This window comes from Mustela nigripes, chromosome 5 (assembly GCF_022355385.1).
Source record: "Mustela nigripes isolate SB6536 chromosome 5, MUSNIG.SB6536, whole genome shotgun sequence".
NCBI lineage: Eukaryota > Metazoa > Chordata > Mammalia > Carnivora > Mustelidae > Mustela > Mustela nigripes.
In genome coordinates, this window is record NC_081561.1 from 68,054,308 (window position 1) to 68,077,755 (window position 23,448).

At 38.2% G+C, this 23,448-nt stretch overlaps 1 protein-coding gene across 1 annotated transcript; it reads left to right on the forward strand.

Annotated features, from left to right (window-relative positions):
- The first annotated feature begins 788 nt into the window (after positions 1 to 788).
- LOC132017333 (nephrocan-like) lies at positions 789 to 21,209 on the forward strand. Its single transcript, XM_059399123.1, has 3 exons — positions 789 to 1,072; positions 10,072 to 10,973; positions 20,165 to 21,209. Exons 1-3 carry the CDS (start codon positions 884 to 886, stop codon positions 20,610 to 20,612), a joined length of 1,539 nt encoding a protein of 512 aa, XP_059255106.1. The 5' UTR covers positions 789 to 883; the 3' UTR covers positions 20,613 to 21,209.
- Positions 21,210 to 23,448: the final 2,239 nt, after the last annotated feature.

Below are 23,448 nucleotides of genomic sequence, written 5' to 3' on the forward strand. Positions count from 1 at the left end.
GGAGAAAGCTTTGCTATATAATCTTTTGCTTGAAATGCTTTTAAATTCCTCAGCAGGGATGAGCCCAGAAAGTAATAGAGCCTCAAAAAAGGCATGCCTGGGACAAATGAAGCCTTCCTTCTGCAGCTGGATTTCAGAACACACAAGTTCCTCTGAAGAAACTAGAGGCCTTTTCTTCCATTACAGATAGATTAAGGTAAGGGACCCATTGTGATGTTTCATTCTACATCTGAGTCAACCATATTTTTGCCATTCAAATTCTTGAATTTGAATTTTGAATGGCAAAAAATATTGTCCAAATATGTTAGTTGGGTGGGTAGAATGATAGATGAACCGAACCAGTTTTCTGTGCCTCTAAACCTCTCTTCTTGGTGGCGCATTGTTTCCCATAGCAATAAAATGTTACTGGAACAACAATAATAAAGAAAATACCTGCCCATTTCCCTATACTGGTTAATGGGATTAGAAAACACCTGCCTGTTGCAGGTCTACAAAAATGGTTTTAATACAGGGTCACAGAAAATTCAAAGGTTTACAGCCCACTATAAAACAGCTCTTTGTCTTTTCCCACTAATTCCCTAGTGTCACATTTAACAAAACAAGGAAACTACAGATAGTAGAGGTGTTTGCAGATTAGCCTCCCAAGCCATAAATAACAGAGGGTTTTGCTCACCTACAAATATTAAGGCAGCTTATCAATGTTTAAACCCTTTGTGATGGTTGCTAACATTTTAACCCAGGTGAACTGAGAATTTTTTTCTTTCCTGTCTTCTTACATTGACAGAGTACACATTCATAAGATTCTATTATCAGATTTCACGATATAAAGAGTGGGACATCCCCTAAACACTCGCCTGCTGCCTGGGAGGCCTCGTTTGGGAAGATGCATCTGCTTTATGCTTTCCTTGTTTTGCTTTCTCTTAGTGATGGTTTCCATCCCACCTGTCCCAGCAGATGTAGCTGTGATTCCCTGCAGTCAGTGCAATGCTACAGGATAACGGAGGTGCCGTCCGCTCTTCCTTCCACCACCAAGAAGCTCTACATTAGCCACAGCAAAATTCCACACCTTCAGGTAACCATTCCATGCTCAAGTTGCCGCAGTCTTATTTTTTTGAGGCAGGGTGAGGGGGGACGGTGGGGCTGGGAGGCTTGATTTAAATGATCAACCCTTAAAAGTGGTGGTTATCAAGTTGGGATCCTTGGACTAACTATCTGCTTGCCCTTTACTCCTGAGAGGGGTATATGCCTCTGGGTATTTCTTTTTAGAGACTCAGTCAAAAACCATCAGAATCTATCATTCATGATGTTTTATTTCAATTTTTACGTTTGTAAAAGTGTAATTATGTTGTTGCAAAGTACAAGTAAAGAAGTGGCTCTTTCTTAACAAAGAGAGCTTGAGAGCCAATGGCTACTCGCTATCCTTGGAATTGACAATGAGTGCTTTCGGGGGATAAAAAAAGGAGTTTTGTTTGTGCCATAAAAAGCAGGTATTCCTTAGAGCATTGTAAGACTATCCAGATGAACCCCAGCATGTGAGAATTATTTGTAGCAGACCCTACACATGTGCCAGACATCAGGGGTTTTATGGAAACATCTACGGAGGAAATACGTGTTTTTGATTTGGCGTGTTATTGCAGTACTTGTTCTTTGAACTTCTTTTTTTTTTTTTTTTAAGATTTTTATTTATTTATTTGACACACAGAGAGCGAGCGAGACAGAGAGTAAGGGCAAGAAGGGGGAACAGCAGGCAGGGAGAAGCAGGCTCCCCGCTGAGCAAGGAGCCAGATGTGGGGCTTGATCCCAGCACCCTGGGACCATGACCTGAGCTGAAGGGAGATGCTTAACCCACTGAGCCACCCAGACACCCCTGTTCTATGAACTAATTTTGACTTTTACATTTATGCCAAGCTAGTCAGAGTGCAAAGAGTGCTATAGATTTGTCTGGCTTTTATAATACAAAGGAATTTTGGTTTGGGCCTTTGATATTTTGGAAGCTATAGAAAGACAAGGGTCCTTATCCTAGGTTTCCCCCTAGCCAGAGATATAATCATCTTAAGCAAACACTTAAAAAAAAAAATCCCTGGGCCTCACTTTCTACCTTTTTGAAGTAAGAAGTTTGGGTTAGATTGGTGATCCCTGACTCTTTTTACCTGGAAAAGTCAATCTGATTTTGTCTTTACCGGTCACTGTTCTTGCCTCCTTGAACCAAATCCCAAGAGAAGGAAATACATCTCTGTGGGACAGGTGCAGAGAGTCCACAGGTGGCTGTAATTTCCCTCCACATAGAGACCCCATCCCTTTTCGTCTGCTTAAGAAATTCAAATGCAGGTGCACCTAAACACGGAGAGTTTAAAGTATGTGGTATGGTATTGATTTCAAGGCTCAATAAGCAAAATTGCCTAGTGGACATGTGGACTCTCCTCCTGTAATCCAGTAGTAAGATGCTTAAATATTTGTTTTGGAGGCCTGAGATGCCCAGAGCTAAAGTGTGAGCTAAGCTCGGTAATGATCCTACACTGCTGCTTCACAGCCAGGAAGACGAAATTACACCTCTCATCAGATTCATTTACTGAATGAGCGCATTGGTTTATGTTCAATGAATGGCAATACTGCCACTTCCCTGACTTCAACCCAGTTCATGGTCTCTTGGAAGGACAGTTTTAGCAGAGAGGTTGATGAAAGACAGGGTTGTTTTGGGAAGGAAATAAAAAGCTCTAAGCAATAATACATCTCTTTTAGCTGTTATTGGTGAATATGATATATGTTCTACAGAATCAGGTGCCTGTATTCCAAGAAATAAACATTAGAATATCTTCAGATTAAAGCAATAGAAATTACACACATATGTACACACACACATATATATATATGCACACATACATATACGCACATGCCACATACAAACACACGTGTACACCCTACACATATACATGCAAACGCCTCACAATTTAAAATATTTCTATTACTTCTTTATCTAATTTGTGTTTGGGACTGTGAATGCTGTGTTTGAGACTGGGGATAAAAGACAAAAAATTCACAGTTCCTGCCCTTGAGACATGAAGGCCTTCATTATCCGTTCATCTGTAAAGCTGCCTGCTTGTTTGAGGTGCATGCCATCGGACTGTAGCACTCCTGTTTCTTCTTCCTTTGTTTCATACTGTGCCTCAGCCCCTTCCCTCCTGGCTTCTGGTCTTGCTTTCCATCCTGAGCCCTGCATCTCCTTGTTGCCACCAGGGTACAGTGTCCTAGCTCATTAGAATTCCCTGAGCTGATAATAAAGTATCCATCTACATTTCCACTTCACTACAGCCATCTACTTGGTGATATCATAATTATTATACCGAAACTCCTCCACTCAGAAATCTTCAATTCCCCCATTCTCTGATCATTATCTTCCTTGCTTTCAGCTGCCATATTCTGCACTTCTCTTGTCACCTCGTGGAGACTTCTAACCGTACATCAACCCGTTTTTCTCAGATCATTAGTTTATTTCCTATCATCTTCTTTCCCATCCCCTCCTTTTTTTTTTTTTTTTGCATCCCCCAAATAAATTATCTCAACACCTATCCCGCAAAGTCCTAGTCTTAAATAATGGTGATCATTTTCTCTTGTTTCTCTTATACTTAGATAGCCTGATGCTGCTGGAGAGGATCACACCACCTCTCTACACATATGTATGTATAAGTGTGTGGTTTGGAGCATTCACAGATTTGTAGAAATACTGCAAATTTAAGGTCTCTGACCTCATCTGGGTCTTCAGTGTCATTAATCCTTTCAATTCTTCTTTGTCAGGCTTTCCTACCTTCCATCAACATCTTCTAAAACCTCAGTAGAGTTTGGGTTATGTTCTCAATTTCTACTATCTTCATTCTCACCCGTGGCTGGCCTCCCATTTTATTGATTAATCCTAACAAAACTCAACTTCTGCTCATTGTGGACTAACTTGTCTCCATTCAGTTCTGCAAACTCTTTCCTCCAGGCGGAGAGGATGAGATCTTCCTTCTTCTGCTCAAGGCAGCGTCCCACTCATCCCCTGGAGTCCATCTTCTTTGCCACCCCCTGAAGCTTGCTCCATCATTCTCCCCACACCCATATCTTCAGTTTCTCTTTCCTTACTAGTGCCTTATTCTAGCTTATAAATAGATAGGCCCCTCTCGTTACAATAAAAATAAAATTATTTGGGGGCACCTGAATGGCTCAGCTGGTTGCATGTTGGACTCTTGATTTTATCTCATGTCATGATCTCAGGATTGTGGGATTGAGCCTTGCATTTGGCTCCACATTCAGTGGGGAATCTGCTTGATATTCTCTCTTTCCCTCTCCCTCTCCCCACCACTTAAATAAATAAATAAATCTCAAATAAATAAATGTTTAAAATAAAACAAAATAAAATAATTTTAACTCTCTTTGTCTCTTCCTGCTACTGTCTCTCTTTACTTGCAAAACTCTGTAAAAGGATACTCTGTACTTACTGTCTCTAGTTTACCTCCTATTTATTCTTTAATTCACCACTGTCTGGTTTCTACCTACTCCAAACAGTTAAACCACTATTCCTTCTAAGGCCTTGGGTCATTCATATTTCTTGAAATTCTTACTCTTTTGCCTTCCATGGCACCACACTTTTATGTCCTCATGATTCCTTTCTGATAGTTCTTTTCTGCCATTTTTGTAGGTTTCTTTTCCTCCTCTGCCCCTTATTTTTTTGGCTTCTCCGGGGAGTCTCGGTCCTCAGCCATGCCATTTCTTACTATGTACAGTCTGCTTAGGTGACTTCACTTTATGTAAGTAATGATGGCTCCCATAACTGAATTTCTAATTCATGCCTTCCTCCCATGTTTCAGACTTATCCAGCTCCCTATTGGACCTCTTCATATATGTATTTCATCTCAAAATAACATGCACAAATCTTTCCCCCTAAACCCGTGGTCTCTTGTCGCTGGCTTCTTTCACTTAAAGTAATGCCCTAAGGTTTATCCATGTTGTAGCATATGTCAGAAATTCCTTCCTTTTAAAGACTAAATAATATTCCACCTTATGTATATACCACATTTTGTTTATCCATTTATCAGTTGGTGGACATTTGGGTTGTTTCCTCTTTTTAGATATTATGCTCCAAAGAACATTCATGTACAAGTTTTTCTGTGGATATATATTTTCATCTGCCTTGGGTATATATCTAAGAGTGGGATCTCTGGGTAATATGGTAATTCTGTTTCACATTTTGAGGAACTGCCAGATTGTTTTTCCAAAGTGGCTCCATTGTTTTGTATTCCTAGAGTAACGTATGATGGTTCTGGTTTCTTCACATTCCTGCCAACACTTCTTATCGTTTTTTTTTTGTTTGTTTGTTTTTTTGGATCATAACCATCCTAGTGAGTGTCTGTTAGAATCTCACTGTGGTTTGACTTTTCTATCACTAGAGGTTAATGATGTTGAGCATCTTTTTGTGCACTAATTGACCACTTGATATCTTTTTTTGGGAAAATGTCTCTATGAATCCTTTGCCCATTTTTTGAAATTGGGTTCTTTGTCTTTTCATTTTCGAGTTGTAAGAGTCCTTTGCATTTTCTAAATACAAATCTCCTATCAGATCTATTATTTGAGAAAATGTTCTCCCATTCTATGGTTGTTTGCTGTTACTGTTGTTAATTTTCTTAATGGCGTCCTTTGAAGCACAGGTTTTTAATTTCCAGTAAGTTCCATTGACTATTCTTTGTGTATGTCACTTTAGCTTTTGGTGTCATATCTAAGATAGCTTTTATCAAACCCAGGGTCATGAAAATTTATGTCTATATTTTCTAGTAACAGTTTTACAGTTTTGGCTCCTACCTTTAGAGGACAAATAGGAGTGCCTTTAGGACGGCAGTCAATTAAAATGATTGTTCTTTACATCTTCAGTAGAAGGAGAAAAGCTACTTCAGATTCCTCCTGGGTAGGAAACATAAACAGACTTGATCACCAAGTGGGAGGATTATGGACTATTTTTATATTCTCTCCATACTTGCCAGAATTTTAAAATTATTTACAGAGAACAAGTATATTGATGATCAGAAAAAAGTTCCAATATTGTTTTACTTATTGGCCTGGTGCACACACGTCTGAGCCTCTAACTATGAGGGTATTTCGGTTATCATGTGGACATTGAACCTATAAGCAACCCAAGAAAGGTTTGTGGCCCTCTAATGCTTGCAGCAGAACCCACCCAGAAGAAACTGGAAAAAAAGCCTGTCATGAGGAAGGAAGCCAGCAGCCCTTGCTTCTCTGGTCTACCTCATTTTACTTTTCTTGCTTCTTTTTCATTTTTTGAATTTTATTATAACTTTTATCTACATATATCTTAGATTCACTAAACTGTAAAAATGTGTGGAGGGAATTATACTTAGTTAAACTTCCTACACTTAATCATTAACACCAAGCCCTACTTGCCTTGCTTTTTAAGCAACATTGAAAAAACTCACATAGCCTCAAGGTTAGCTCGAGGGCAAAAGCATCTCTTTTTTACATCTCCTGAGCACAGTTCAGCTTAGTCCAGGGAAATGGAAAAACTGGTCTAGCAGAATTATTTTCCTTTTTCTGCTCTGTAAATTCAACGGAAAAGTTGAAAATAAGTATCTTCCCCACTGTTTGTGGTGTCAGAATTCTATATTCTTCTGCTAAATGCATGTCATAGGAGTGAGGTTAAAATAAAAATATGTGTGTTGGTATGAGATAAATCTGGGTTGGAGGCTCAATTTTTCCACTTGCTAGCAAGATACACTAAGCCCAGATATTTTATCTCCTCAAGCCTCAGTTTCCCTTTCCGAAAAAGGAATAATCATGCTTACACACAGGACTTTACAAAGATAACCATAGTAAATACTTAGAAAATGGTAGCCATTTTTAAAAGATTTTATTTTTAAGTAATGTCTACACCCAATGTGGGGCTCCAACTCACAACCCTGAGATCAAGAGTCGCATGTTCCTCTGACTGAGCCAGCCAGGTGTCCCAAGAAGATGGTAACCATTTTAATTAGTAATAACCCAAAGTAATCTGCATTGACTGACAGAAAGAAAAAAGAAAGGTCTCTATGCTTACCAAAAGAAAATTCCGTTAAGAACATCATCTATGTCAATGGTTTATGCCAGTCTGTACACTGGACGAGTAGAAATGAAGACAAATTGAACCTCTGAAATGACACTTTGGTCCCCAGATAAACAGCCCATTTGGATCCATGTTAGCCCTGATACTTGCTGCATACTCAGCAATCTTTTAGGGTTTGTAGTCACTCAGACAAAAGTGGAACTATTAATAGCACCAAGTTCTTATGGAAGATCAGCAGTCTAAGAAGTGAAGATCTATGTCTAGAGTCTTTTCTAACTTTATATGCAAGAAAGGTTAGAAAGGGCATTTAGAAATGAAAAGTATATTAAAGAACAGTCTTGGGCAGGTCTTTTCATTTTTGGTGGGGAGGCTGAAATTCTTCATCCCTTTAATAGGAGATTTGAATTAGATAATATCCAAAATTTCTGCTTTTCTAAATCTCTATGATTTATGTCTAGATTTTGTCTTTTTTGAAAAACATTAATTGTAGACCAGAAGCAAGAGAAGATGGTAAGGTGAGGAAGAAAGAGGTTAGCGTTAAGAGTTCAGTCTGTTTAGAGTTCAGCAGACCTTGCTGAAATTCTCAACTCGTTTAAGTTTGATATTAGCAAACTTGCAGGGTTATTAGAAGAATTAGTGATAGTGTACTGTTAATAAACAAAATTCAACTGAGTACCTTGGAAGATCTAATAAGTAAGCTATTCATGAATCAGGCAGCATCTCCTCTAGCAGGCAGAGCTATGCTCCCAGAAGCTGTTATCAAATGGGAGGATTTTAGGGTAGAGCAAGGGAGTTACTGAGAAAACAGTAAGTAAGGATGGTTTCAAGTCAGGTCAAGTTCCTTTTGAGAATAAGGGAAGGGCAGGGTTTTTATAATGATGATTATGTCACTAATGCTGATCAGGAAATTTCAGGTTGACTGTTAAAATTCACATTCTTAAGAGAGGTTAAAACTGTAATTAAGTCTTTGCTGTCATGGGTGGGGAGAAATGACTCCATTTGGGACGTGTATGGGGTTTTTTGATTTGTTTTGTTTTGTTTTTAACAAAAAGCACTTGGCACCTGCAGATAGTCAACAAATGCAAGAAAAAAAATACTATTAATATTGGGACTAGGACTAACTAACACATCTGACTAATCATTAAGAGAAGATCATATGTTAGCAGCAATTCACAAATCAAGGCAGCTGCCAAAGCTTTTATGATTAAAAACATCTGTTTATGGAAATTTTAACATGAGATTCTTCCAATGGAGTATCATCTTAGGAGAAGCTTTAAAATATACCATAATTCACATCACATGTCCTCCTAGGATATAAGTACCTTTAATAAATATGTGGTGCAAAATTAACCTGCCTTGAATGTGTTAATCATGCATTGGTATTACAGAGGGCTCAACTGCATAATTAAGTCAAACATTCAAAAACTGGATAGAAAGACATAAAACTGTGCATTGGAAAAAAATGTCTAAAGACTTTATTTATTTGTTTGTTTGTTTGTTTGTTTATGAGAGAGAGAGAGAGAGAAAGAGAGAGCACACAAGCAGGGGGAGTGGCAGAGGAAGAGGGAGAAGAAAGGTCTCTGGGGAGCAGGGAGCCCAAGTCGCTGGATGCTAGGATCCTGGTTTCATGACCTGAGCTGAAGGCAGACGCTAAACTGTCTGAGCCGCCCAGGCACACTGTGCATTGAAAATTTTAGCTCAGTTGAATTCTAAACCAGACAGAAAATTTTGAGAATCTTTATCAAGCTGAAGAAAACCTGGAACAATTCCTCTTTCTGCCTAGAGATGATCTTACTGTAAGAACTAAATACCAAGGATTACGTCATCCTGGAGAAGACCTAGATGGCAAGGTAGGAGGTTGACAGATATGTGGAAGGATAGGAGTGCTTGAACTTGCAACCCATGGAGAAAGTTTATCAGATTTGATCATTTCTAAAACCTAAGAGAAGAGTAGATTAGGTCTGGGATATATGCCAAATGGAATCTTTGCTCTCAGACATGGAGACACATGTATCCTGTTTGTTTCTTCCTGGATCTTTTTCATCAGTGAAGTGCAAATTGAGGGTTAGGGAAGAGGGAGGCTAGGCTAGTTTTACTAACTATAATAGAGTTGAAAATGTTTCTCTGATAGGCCCATCCTAGTGACAGCAGTGTCTAGGATACTTAAAATTTTTACTTTTAATGCTTAAAAAAAATTTTATGTAATTTATAACATTAAAAAATCATCTAAACAATGAAAAATGAAGACAGTAATTTCCAGATCATTCCCATTCTGGGCTATTGTAAGATGATGCCACAAAGAGCATCCTATTGTACAAATCACTGTGCAACTTGGTAGCACTTCTGGCTAGAAATAAACTTGCTGGGTCAGAGACTACATAGCAAAAGTTGGCTAATATTATGTCTACCAATACTGTGTGAATATCCTAACGTATATTTGATATTTTAGACTGTTAGCAAGCATAAATAAAAAATAGTCGGGACCTGGGGCGCCAGGCTGGCTCATTCAGTGGATCATACAACGCTTGATCTCAGGATTGTGAGTTGGAGCCCCAGGTTGGGTGTAGAGACTACTTAAAAATAAAATCTTTAAAAAAAAAAAAAAGTCATGGGGCACCTGGCTGGCTCAGTCAGTTAAGCAGCTGCCTTCAGCTTAGGTCATGATCCCAGGGTCCTAGGATCGAGCCCCGTATCAGGCTCCCTGCTCAGCAGGGAATCTGCTTCTCCCTCTTCTTCCCCCACTGCCACTTCCCCTGCTAATGCTCTCAATCTCTCTCAATCTCTCTCTCTCTTTCTCTGAAATAAACTTTAAAAAGTCAGGACCTGAGTTTCCATCCTTTTCCAAGAGATAATTTTAAATAGATCTTGAAGAGAAATCTGAAGTATCATTAGTATTAAATGATAATGTGTAGAGTATTTTCCCCCACCCCCGACAATAATCTTAATTTACTGCTTTTTCTCTTTGTGACCCATCCCTGACTTTTTTGCAGATGTCCAGCTTCACCCGAATGTTGGCTTTGGAAGATTTTATTCTGTTGGCTAGTGGAACAGAGTCAGTAGAAAATGACACTTTCAAAACTCTGAGTAACTTGAAGACCTTGGAACTCTGGAAAAATAAGTTAAGACAAGTCCCCAGGATTCTCCCAGTCAGTCTTGAAGTGTTAAAACTAAATGATAATTCAATATATGTCCTACATGGATCCGATTTTGAAGGGCTGAAGAAATTAAAAATCCTTGAACTTAAAAACAATCTGATCTCTTCTCTGTCTCCCACCACACTCTCCTCTCTTGTCAGTTTGCAGAGTTTGGTGTTAGATAACAACAATATTGAATCTGTAGCCGGACCGCTGGCACTTCCCCACCTGAAACGCATGAGCATGGAGAATAACAGACTCCATCTTATACCAGCCAACTTCTTCATGTCTCTCCAGTCTTTGCAATTTCTCAGCTTCAGTGGTAACTTTCTGACTAAAATTCCTATTAATCTGCCCAAATCTCTGCTTTCTTTAAAAATGGAGAGGAACCAGCTCAAAGTGGTAAGTTTTCGAGATATGAAACACTTGGAGCATCTCTCCCATCTTTATCTGTCAGAAAATTCACTCTCCTCCATTGACGGGGCACAGATACTTGCCAATTTAACTACTCTTGAGCTGTCCCAAAATCAGGTTCAAATGTTGCCCCTCAGACTACCAGCAAAACTACAAAAACTTGACATTAGCAATAATCTGATTCAGAGAGTTACAGCGCAAGACTTCCAGGACCTCCGAGACTTGAAACACTTGTTTCTGGACAACAACATTGTTAGCTTGTTTGAAGCTGGAGCCCTGCAGATGTGTTCCCAGCTCTCCAACCTGGCCTTGGAGCAGAACCTGCTGTTGTCTATACCTCTGAGGTGAGTGGGAGTTATTATTTATGGTGACTACTTTAAATGTTTTCTGAAAATCGGGGCAATGAAGCACATTAGACAAGCAAGAAAAAAAATGAGAACAAACATAAATGACTTGGTCAAGGGTGCCCGAGAGCTCAAAGGTAGAGACTGTAGACAGAGTTTTGGAATCTCCAGCTCTCTAACTAAATCCTGCACCCACTTAATTTATCTTGCCTGTTGGATAAGACACGGGCAAGTGAGATCTATGTTGAAAATAGGCAATGCTGCTTTGGCGAAGTATGCTATTACACATAATATGGGGATCTTATAAAAGATCTTGGTTTTTAAATATGTGTTTTTAAGTATGTGGCCTGGGACCAGCAACAGGGATATTGGGTGCTTAGCCACTAGCAAAACAAGGTTATGAGAAAGAAACGAAGGGGAAATGTAGTAAGATATTTACATTTTTAACAGCATTGAAATAGCAATTATGAAAAAAAATCACAAGTGAATAATCTAATCTTGTATTTATTTTGAATTATATATTTGGAGGCCTCATATGCTTCTCAGTACTGAGATCTTTAAAGGACTTAAACGTGGCTCTGCTTATTTCTCTGTCTGCCTTTGGGTATGCAAGCCCATTTGTGTTGGTCTCACCTTGCGTTTTTGGTTGTCTCTCTCATAAACACATGTGCACATACACACCCTCATACTCTGACACTTAATTTCTCTTTCCAAATATCCCTCCCTCTGTGCCCAGCCTCCTGTCTTGTTTCCTCACCCAGTCATAACTGATAATTAATGTGCATGTTGACATTAACTGATCCTTTTTTAGGTAAACTTTATTCCATGTTCTACATGTATGAAATAGGTAAATTAAAAAATGGTAGAAGGAGAAAGCCCTATTATTCTCCTAGAAAGAGAATATGGTTAATTATACATGCCTATCAGTGGATTCATTTTCCTTTGGGTGCTTTATAGGAAAAAAAAGTCCCCTTGCTCTGTTGATTATCATTATCAAATTGCTCATAAGTAACATACCAACTTTTGGCTTCTTTACAGTCCTGTGGCACTCGATTTACTTATTTTCATTTTGTTATCAATGAGAAAGGGAAAATTATCTTTGCTATGCACAGATGTTCATTTTTTCTAGTTGAAAAAAAGATATTTTATTATACAGCATGGTAACTGTAACCCAATGCAAAACACCAGAAAGTAATTTTTATAATGGAAATTAGTATTTTAAAATATATATTGAGGGTTATTTGAAATTAATCAATTTTTAATGCATAATCATGTGCATACAAATAATGTATTTTACCAGGCCCTTGGGATACATCAGTGCAGTAAAAAATAAAACTTCTTGTTCTATACAGCCTAAATTCCAGCAGGGAAGTAGTAATAAGAAACAGAATGTATAAGTATATAACACTGAGATGGTGTTTGGAGCTATAGTTAGCAACAACAAAAAAGGGCAGGCTTACAGGTTCAGGAGCGTGGGCATGGCTGGTTGCAATTTTAAATAGGGTAAGCATGGTAACTCTCATGAAAATGTAAACTTTGAGCAAAAACTGGAAGGAGGTGAGAGATTTAGCTGTGAAGCTGTTTGGCGGGGGAAGTGTTCTAGACAGAACAGCCAATACAAAGACCCTAAGGCAAAAAACATGCAGTGTATTAGGATTCTAATACTTGATATTTCAATAATTTCTCTACTATGTTTCAAGTCTTATTTTCTATCACTATATACCCCTACTCCAAGAAAAAAAAAATCATGTATAGAATAAAAACTCCTAAAACAGGTTGGGAAGTGACTGTTGTCATCAAGGATTCTCAGGGGGCTGTGAGAGCCTTGGCAAAAGTGTGAAGGCAGGGGACTGCTCTATTCAGATGGCTTTTAGCAGCATTTGGTTGAGTAATCCTGCTAAGTTTAATGAGTGAAAAGTAGCTTAATTATTTACTCCTGCCAGGGCATTTGTGTGTTTTAATAAGTGACTACAGAAAGCACAATGCTTTTGCCCAATGGACTGTATAATAGAATTGCAAGCCTGAGCTAGCCATGATTCTCAAATCTGACTCCATGTTACAATTATCTGGAGAACTCTGAAAGGAGCATACTTATGCCCAGGCCTCACTTCAAACTAATTAAAGCAGACACTCCAGGATTTGTGCCCAGGCATCAGTATTTTTGAAAAGCTCCCTGATGAATTTAATGCGCAGCCGGTTTAGAGAAGTAATGAGCAAGAACAATGAGCGAGGGACATGAGATGAGTGTGGGCTTTTCCTATGAGGCTTAAATTAAGCAACACAACTGTCTGTTCAGTCAAAGAACTTGGCCAGCTATGAGAGCAATGTGTTCTTTGTAGAAAGTGATTTTTAAATTCCTCATCAACCCCCCCTCCCACGTCCCAGCTTTTCTTTGACTTGGAAAATGGGAATGGCCCAGAAAAGTTTTTCCTTGATTTTCCTCCCAAAGAGCATTAAAACTCAATACTGTTTTTAAATTTTTGATTGGTAGAACTTTTATTTATGAGCTTAAAACAATATACTCTTATTTGCATGGGTCTTATTCATGCACAAAATTGTACTTTAAAATTCAGATTCCTATTAAGGAACTATAAACACAGGCAACCTATCCATTGCCAGTTGCTTACCTAACTTGTTTCTAGTTGCTATCACTATATACCTCTACTCCAAGAAAAAATCCTACCACAAATTACAAATCCCTTCTTTTGCCTACCATCCTCCAGTTTAGATTTCACCAAGGAAATAATAGTAGATGGTTGTAGGTACACATACATTCAAATATCTACTATATTTGCCTCAATATACGAATTGAGATAGAAAATAATACCTAGTGTTAAGTACTGACTAACCCAACAGTGAATTTATATCTCTGTGTTATTCCCCATTACTTCTTACAACAATCCTGTGAAAGTAGGTACACTTTTTAACTATTATTTTATGGACTATTTTATGGACTAGAACATTTAAGTATCAAGGAGGTATCAAGATACTTCTCAAAATCAGACCATCAGTAAGTGGGAGAGTCTAGATTAAACACAACAGCTTAACTGCAGAGCCAGGGAATTTTAAAAAAATTAATTTCTTTTTTTATTAACATAGAATATATTATTTATTTCAAGGGTACAGGTCTGTGATTCATCGGTCTTACATAATTCACAGCACTCCCCATAGCACACACCTTCCCCAATGTCCACCCCATCCCTACCACAGCCATCCACTCCAGCAACACATATATTGTTAAAAAAACTAATGGGCTGGAGGAGATTATGCTGAGTGAAATAAGTCAAGCAGAGAGAGTCAGTTATCATATGGTTTCACTTACTTGTGGAGCATAAGGAATAACATGGAGGATATTAGGAGAAGGAAAGGAGAAGTGAATTGGGGAAAATCAGAGGGGGAGACCAAGCATGAGAGACTGTGGACTCTGAGGGTTTTGGAGGGGAGGGGGGTGGGGTTTGGGTGAACCTGGTGGTGGGTATTAAGGAGGGCACATATTGCATGGAGCACTGGGTGTGGTGCCTAAACAATGAATCTTAGAACACTGAAAAAATTAAAAAAAAAAAAAAGAAACGAAACGAACTAACAGAGCCAGGGAATTTTAGCCACCACATGATCACCTGCCCCTGAGATGTACTCTGCTATAAACAATACACTAGACCCACTTAAAAACTTAGAACACCCTATGACCTGGGTATCACTTTTGCAGTTTCATTCTTATTTTACCAATCTGCAATTCGAAGAACAACGATTAGTTACATCATCTTATCTTTATTCACAATTTGGATAATTCAAATCCAGAATAGCTTTCTACAACCTACCGCAGGCATAACATTTTATCTTACTTACGCTCCCATGCCATCTACTGGTAACATGGGATACCTCTTTTTACACTAAAAAGCGACAGACTCAAAGAATAAATATCATTTTTAGAAGCTGGTTTGTCTTAAAATTAGGGATACCTTTCTCTATAAATCAGACTCAAAAGACAAATTATGTCAAAGCCATAAGTGACTGCCCTAATTTCACAAAACCAGGATATTAGTGATTTCGCTTACAGTGTCATTTTGGTTATAATGCTCATCAAAACACACACACAAAAAAGGAAGAACAGGTACACATTTTGGCTCTGCAGCCTAGAACTGATCATCATATTTGTTTAAAAGGAAACTTGGCTTTCTCATTTTCATTAGCTAATGTTTATTATGTGATTTCTGTGTACTGGGCACCTTCATCTATAAGGTGGACAATCAGAAGCTTTAAGCTAAATAACTTACCTGAAGTCGCGTGGCCAAAGTTAGATCTTGAGTCTTAATTAGTAGACGACTCTTGGTTTACTTTACCATATCTTTTCTCTGTTGTTCTCCCTTTACTTTCAAGGGTGACGGAAACTTGCTTCCCGCCACATCATCTGTAAACAGTCCATCTTTCCTTGAAAAAAAAAAGAAGCTATACGTAAGATTTTTCTGTATAACTTTTAGGGATTTACCTTATATCAGTTGGTATGTGCACAAAATTACATTTTCCTGGGGATTGACTTCAAAATAAATTTAGCAGATTATTAAAATGTATGAAGTGATTTGCCCTGGTAAATTAATCCACTTTTTTAAAAATATTTTTAAAGATTTTATTTATTTATTTATTTGACAGAGATCACAAGTAGGCAGAGAGTCAGGCAGAGAGAATGAGAGGGAAGCAGGCTCCCTGCCGAGCAGAGAGCCGAATGTGGGACTCGATCCCAGGACCTTGAGATCATGACCTGAGCCGAAGGCAGCGGCTTAAACCACTGAGCCACCCAGGTGCCCCAATTAATCCACTTTTTAAGGTAAATTTTATTCCAACCAAGAAGAAGTCACTTTAAATAAATAAGACTAAAGAATACTCAAAAGCATAGGGGCAACTGGGTGACTCAGTGGGTTAAGCCTCTGCCTTCGGCTCAGGTCATGATCTCAGGGTCCTGGGACTGAGCCCTGCATTGGGCTCTCTGCTCATCAGGGAGCCTGCTTCCTCCTCTCTTTCCCTCTGCCTGCCCCTCTGCCTACTTGTGATCTCTGTCAAGTAAATAAATAAAATCTTTAAAAAAATACTCAAAAGCATAAATACATACATATGTATATGCGGTGTATAGCTTAGGATACACTGTAAAGTATGACTGGGACAACAACCATAAATTTCACTGATTGCCGAAAGGCATCAGTGGATTCACACTCTATGAAAAGAGAGGTTTTTTTTTTTTTTTCTATAAAACTTTTCCCCTTCTTATCTTCAGAAACAGAATGACCCTTAATATGGGGTTGTTGAGTAGTAGGAAAATGTTCAGGTTCACAATTGTGATTCTTATTAAATTTTTATCAATAGGCATTAGCATGACATTTTTCAAATTGGTATCCATTTGAGTAGACTCAAAGAAATACATTATGGACTCATGACCTTTTGCTATAATTTGTTTTCATATTCTTGGGATCATTCAGTTTTGTTTTCTATTTAACACCATAGAGGATTGTTCTTTCCCTTTTCCACTTTTTCCAAGTATTACAATGGACCCAAGGGATCTTACTTTATTCACTGTGTTACAGTCACTTAACGTTGCTAGTCTCTTTTATTCTCAAGTTGTTCCAAATTTGTCTAGTGAGATCCCTTCTAAGCTGGTCCCTCTGTTCATGAGACACAAATTTATTAGTTCTCTTTTTAAAAAATTGTCATAAAATATACATAAAATTTACTTAGCTGTTTTTAACTGTACAATGCCATATTGCTAAATCCCTTCATATTGTTGTGCAGTTGTTCTCTGGGACTTTTTTCATTTTGCAAAACTGAAACTCCACATTCATTAAACAACTCCTCATTTCCTCCTCTCACAGCCCCTGAAAACCACTATTATACTTTCTGTTTCTATGAATTTGACTATTCTAGATATGTCATGTAAGTGGAATTATAGTAGTTGTCTTTTTTTGTGATGGCTTTTTTCACTTAGCACAATGTCTTCAAGGTTTATTCATGTTGTAGCATGTACCAGAATTTCCTTCCTTTTTAAAGCTAAATATTGCATGGTACATACATATTTTATCTTGCTTATCCATTCACCCATCAATGGACACTCAGATTGCTTCCACATTTCAGCTCTTGTGAATTCAATATGGGTATACAACATGTAAATATTGTATAATATTATTTAATACGTAAATAGCTCTTTGAGACCAATCATGCTTCCAGTTCTTCTATGTATATACTCAGAATGGAATCGCTAGATCATGTGGTAATTCTATATTTAATTTTGGGGGGAAGCACCTCATATTGTTTTCCATAGTGCTGGCGCCATTTTACATTCCCACTGACAGCACACCAGGCTTCCAATTTCTCCACATCATCCTCAACACTTTTTATTTTCTGGCTTTTTAATAGCAGCTATCCATCCTGATGGATGTCCCATTAATCTTTGAACATGCTATTGCAGTCTGGTTCAGACGTTCTGGCTTACCTTGCCCCAGACATGGAAACAGTCATTTCTCTAAGAAGCCTTGCTTTTTTTAAGTGGGAACTGGAATTCTGAAATTAAGATCTGGGTGCTCAGTGTGCTTAGGCTATTGGAGTAGCATTGGTATCAGGGTGTAATATTACTTCGAGATCCTTCCAGTATGCACAACTAGAAAATATATTTTTAAAGTGATGAATTCACATTAATACCTCTAGTTCATATTTAACATTAGAGAGTTTTTCTTATTTTATATTTGTATCTTTTCTTTTACAATGAAATCTTGGTTTTTAATGATATGAATATATTTACTTACTTCATTAAAAAAAGGTTTCAAAACTTCATTACTAACAGCAGTATGAATAATAAACGTGGTAAGAGAAATTTCCTTGCAGATCCTTTCGTCCTTAATGTCTAAGGCTTAGATATATCCATGAAGGATATTCAGTCTGAGTACTTTTTCTTTCTTTTATGTGGTTATATACCAACATCATCATTTGATTGATTAATTAGATATGCTTGTTTCTGTTTGTGTTCAATTTTAGGGCTTGATTCTGTTTTACCGTTTTCATTTTGTGAACATGTAAAACATTAACATGATTCAAAATTAAAACCATATGCATACACTTCCTATAAGTAACCATTTTTATTCACTTCTGGGTTATCGTTCTTTTTTTTAACCCAACATAAGCAAATATGTGTCCGTATATTCTCATTTCCCTCTTACACAAAAACTGATAGACTATACATCCTATTGCACTTCCTACTTTTTTCCCTTTAACAATACTTTCTGGAAATCATTTTATGATAATTCTTAGGGATGAGTCCCTTTTTTTTAGGACTGCATAGTAGTTTTTTTTTTTAATTTTATTAATTTTTTATTTTTTATAAACATATATTTTTATCCCCAGGGGTACAGGTCTGTGAATCACCAGGTTTACACACTTCACAGCACTCACCAAAGCACATACCCTCCCCAATGTCCATAATCCCACCCCCTTCTCCCAAACCCCCTCCCCCCAGCAACCCTCAGTTTGTTTTGTGAGATTAAGAGTCACTTATGGTTTGTCTCCCTCCCAATCCCATCTTGTTTCATATATGAGGAAGTGCATAGTAGTTTTTTAACTTTGTACTGGGTTGTTTCTAGTCTTTTGCTATTATGAATAATACCATAATAATTGCCCATATGCAGTTTTATATTTATTGAGTCTTATCTTCAGAGTATAGTCTTCGAAGTGAAATGATTGGGTGGTAGGGTAAATGCACAAGTTATTTCATTAGGCTTTGCTAAATTCTCCTCCATAGGAGTTATGCCATTTTAGTGTCTGACCAAGTGATGTATGAGAATGTCTGTCTCTTCACAGCGTTGTCCACAGAATGTATTGCTAAGAATTTTTTTTTAATTTTTTAAAAAATTTTTTTAACCAATCTGGTAGGTGAGAAATGGCATCTCTGTGTGGTTTTATTTTTTCATTTCTCTATTCTGAGTATGTTTGAAGACTTAAAAGCTTTGCTTTCCTGTTTATGTGGACTTTCATTCATGCCTTTTGCCCATTTTTAAGTCTCATTTTAAAACCTTTTCTTCTCACCTTTTTTTTTTTTAAAGATCTTATTTATTTATTTATTTATTTGAGAGAGAGAATGAGAGATAGAGCATGAGAAGGGGGAGGATCAGAGAGAGAAACAGATTCCCCATGGAGTTGGGAGCCTGATGTAGGACTTGATTCAGGGACTCCGGGATCATGACCTGAACTGAAGGCAGTCGCTCAACCAACTGAGCCACCCAGGTGCCCCTTCTTTTCATCTTTTAAGAATCCTTTACATATTAGGGAGATTAGCTTTTTGGGTTATAAGTTGCAGATATTTCCCCCAGTTTATCATTTATCTTTTGACTTTTCTTATGTCTTTTGCCATACACAATTTTTTGTGTGTGAAAAAAGATCATTTGATTCACTGATCTTTATAGCTTCTGGATTTTCAAGTCATAGTTAGAAAAGCTTTCTCCTAGGATTAGGATTTAAAAAAATTTTTAAATACATGATTTTTGTTGTCACATAATAATCTATTATCTCTTAATTTCCAAATTAAGTCTTTATCCTTTTTTCTAGTGTAAATATAATTAAATATGTGACAAACATATTTGTAAATAACTTTGTTTGCTTCTACTATTTCCTAGGTTGAAAGACATGATGTTATTTAAATTTGATATGTGTTACTAAATTATTTCCAAGGTGGTACCAAGTTACACTTCCACCAACAGAGTTTAAGTTCTTACCTCCAACACCTTCAGGAGCAATACATTTTAAAATTTAAAACCAAAACCATGTTCTAATTTCATACATAAAACATTGCATCATTTTTTTCGTTGCCTTTTATATTCATGAAGAACCACAACTTTTCATGTTTTTATTCCATACTTTTACTTCTCCTATACATTATGGACTCATGACCTTTGCCACATAAAAATTGGCAATGTTCTTTCTTATCGATTTACCTGATCCTGTTTGACAAGACAAAAAATGAGAGAGTCTTATGGCTAGGAACAAGAACACTCTGAGGGTTAGAAGACAAGACCTATGAGAAAGGTTAAAGACCTATACAGAAGACTTAATTTTTCAAAACGTAGCTTGTTTTCTAGCTTCCACCAGGACACAACGGTACAGAAAAGGCTGGTGTTGCTTATTCTGAGTTCCTCTCCCCTCCTATTTCCATGCTTTTGCAGGCTTCCGGAGACCTTAGCCAGGCTGGACCTAAAAGGCAATGCCATCCAGGATATTGCTGAGAGGGAGCTCAAGGATCTGAAGAAACTTCAGGTTCTAAACCTTAGGAACAACAGGATTTCTGCCTTAGACCTCAAAGTCTTGGAGGGCTTGCCTCGCCTCAGACACCTGTATCTGGATGGAAATCCGTGGAATTGCACCTGCAGTCTCGTAAGAGCGAGGGAGATCCTGAAGGCCAAGGGCACAGATGTGAGGGGAGGACAATGTGCTGCACCAGCTGAACGACAAGGGGAGAGCTGGATGTCCTCCAAGAAGATCATGAGACAGTGTGAGCATCACTTACATCTGACGGAGAAAAACAAAGAGACCAAAAAGAAACCAAAACCAGAAGAGCACTCCAGCATCAGAATCAACATTGATGATGATGATTATGATTATGAAATAGATTAAGTATGAGCTTTGTTTACAGTTTAGAAAAAGGTTTTCTTAAAATAGACTTCATTTTAGAGCAGTTTTAGGTTCACAGCAAAACTGAGAGCAAGATATAAAAATTTCCCATATGTCTCCTACTTCCACACATGCATGACCTCCCTGATCTCTGCATTCCCCTTCAGAGCAGGACATTTATTACAGTTGAAGAACCCGCATGGACACATCATCACCACCTAAAGTCCATAGTTTGCACCTGGGTTCGCTCTTGGTGGTGTGCATTCTGGGAATTTGGACAAATGTATGATGACAGGTATCGATCACTGTATTATCACACAAAGTAGTTTCACTGCTTTAAAAATGCTCTGCATTCCAGGAAAAGTTTTATAGTGTTCCATCTCTTAAGCAGAAATAGTCAATAAATTTAGATATGTAGGACTCTTTTTGTAAGTTGCTGTTTTGTTTTTTTCTAAAAATGAACTGAGAGTGGGGTGCCTGGGTGGCTCAGTGGGTTAAAGCCTCTGCCTTTGGCTCAGGTCGTGGTCCCAGGGTCCTGGGATCGAGCCCCACATCAGCTCTCTGCTCAGTGGGGAGCCTGCTTCCTCCTCTCTCTCTCTGCCTGCCTCCCTGCCTACTTGTGATCTCTCTCTCTCTGTAAAATAAATAAATAAAATCTTAAAAAAAAAAAATGAACTGAGAGTTAAGGTAAGTTGAGGTGGGGGAGGAAAGGGAAAGGGACAGTGGTAAAAAGATGTGAGATTCCTTCCACTTAAAAAGTCATTTGTGTTCTATACTGAAATCTACACAAATAACGATGCCACATAAAATTGCCACCTGGTTAACTTCCTGCAAATAGAGTAGTTCATTTTATCACGTAAGGTGATGACTTCTGGGTATGAAGCTGGTGCTTGCAGTCCTACACTACAGGCTTTTGACTAAGCAATAGAAACAGACTCCAGGTTAAGCAGGAAAGAAAGTGTTGGAAAGATTGGGTCTAGCTCCTAAAATCAAAGGAAAAGCTGAAGAATCTGGAGAGAATAGGGATAAGAACTGCTCCAGGGCCCTAAGCAGAAGGACATAATGGAGAAGCCCTCAGCTTCTTCCAGGTTCTCTGTGTAGAATGAAGAGGTCCCGCTATCATCAGTGTTGTCTTCTCCACATTCATATCTTCAGAAGGAGAGGCCAGTTGGCCTAACTCTGATCACATATTCACCCTTGGCTGGGAGAGTAGGTCTGGCCTGACAGTCTTAGCAAGACTTATCAAGGGAAAACCAAAAAAAGGAATTGTAAGGTGGATGTTCCTATCTGAGTTACATTTGGGGTTCCCTGCGTGGACCACAATCCCGACACCCCCTTCCCTTTGATGAACTGCATTCTTTTGAGAGTTGCCTGCCTAGGGATAGAGGTGTGACTGTAGAAAATTTTTTTTCTATCCCTCAACTTATAAATATGATCTATTAGGGTATAAATCTAAAACCTCATCTAAATTGGCTCCTTTTCTAAATGGTAAGAGTCATCTGTTTATTTACTTATTTTTTTTTAAAGATTTTATTTATTTATTTGACAGAGAGAGAGATCACAAATAAGCAGAGAGACAGACAGAGAGATGAGGAGAAGCAGGCTCCCTGCTGAGCAGAGAGCCCTATGCAGGACTCGACCCCAGGCCCCTGGGATCATGACCTGAGCTGAAGGTAGAGGCTTAACCCACTGAGCCACCCAGGCGTCCCTATTTACTTATTTTTAAAGATTTTATTTATTTATTTGACAGACAGAGATCACAAGTAGACAGAGATGCAAGCAGAGAATTGGGGAAGCAGGCTTCCCACTGAGCAGAGCGCTCCATCCCAGGACCCCGGGATCATGACCTGAGATGAAGGCAGAGGCTTAACCCACTGAGCCACCCAGGTGCCCTGTTGTATTTATTTTTGAGAGTTTTTCCACCAAAATGCTCCTAAAGGCAGAGAAAGTACATAGTAGAGATTGAACGGATGAATAATAGGCCTACCAGAAACTTGAACTTTCTCTACAGTGTCATGTTTTCAAATTTTATGCAGAATTTGTATTATTGCTTTATGTCCACGTTTTCTTCTCCCAAAATCTTTATGAAATGGACATTCCTTGAAAAGGAGCTTGATTTTCACTGTGGCTGTGAGTATTCCTTGACACACTGACAGGTATCCCAACTACATAAAGCCCAGAAATACAGAAATAAAGGAACTCATAGATCACTTTTCATGTTATTGTATGGGTTTCAACTCTTGTAATGTGTCAGACCTACCATTCTGAGAAAAACCAATGATTTGTGATATATAATAATTTTTGCCCACTGCCATTGCCTGGGTATTAATAGTCAGAATTCCCAAGGTATGAGGGCCTTGAGAAAGAATCTAGTCTTTTACAGACGTGAGAATGCAGTCTCAGAGGGGTGAAGTCAAGGTCAAGTTCATAAACATAGAAAATGGCAGAACTAGTACTTGACTGCATCTTTTTTTTTTTTTTTTTATTTCATCCAGTACTCCTACTACAGAATTTGATGTTAAGATTCACTTAGGACACTCTCCTCACAAACAATGTCCAGAATACTAGACTGTTCCATTAGATACGTGAATTCATCTGCTTTGGTGACCATAACAAAATACCACAAGCTGGTATTTTCTCACAGTTCTAGAGGCTAGGAAGCCTAAGGTTAAGATGTCATCAGCGTTGGTTTCTGGTGAGGTCCCTCTTCTTGGCTTGTAGACCACTGCCTTCTTGCTCACAAGGTCTTTTCTCATGTGCGTGTGCACACTGGGAAAAAGTGAGATCTATGGTGTCTCTTCTTCTTCTTTTTAAAGATCTTATTTATTTATTTGACAGA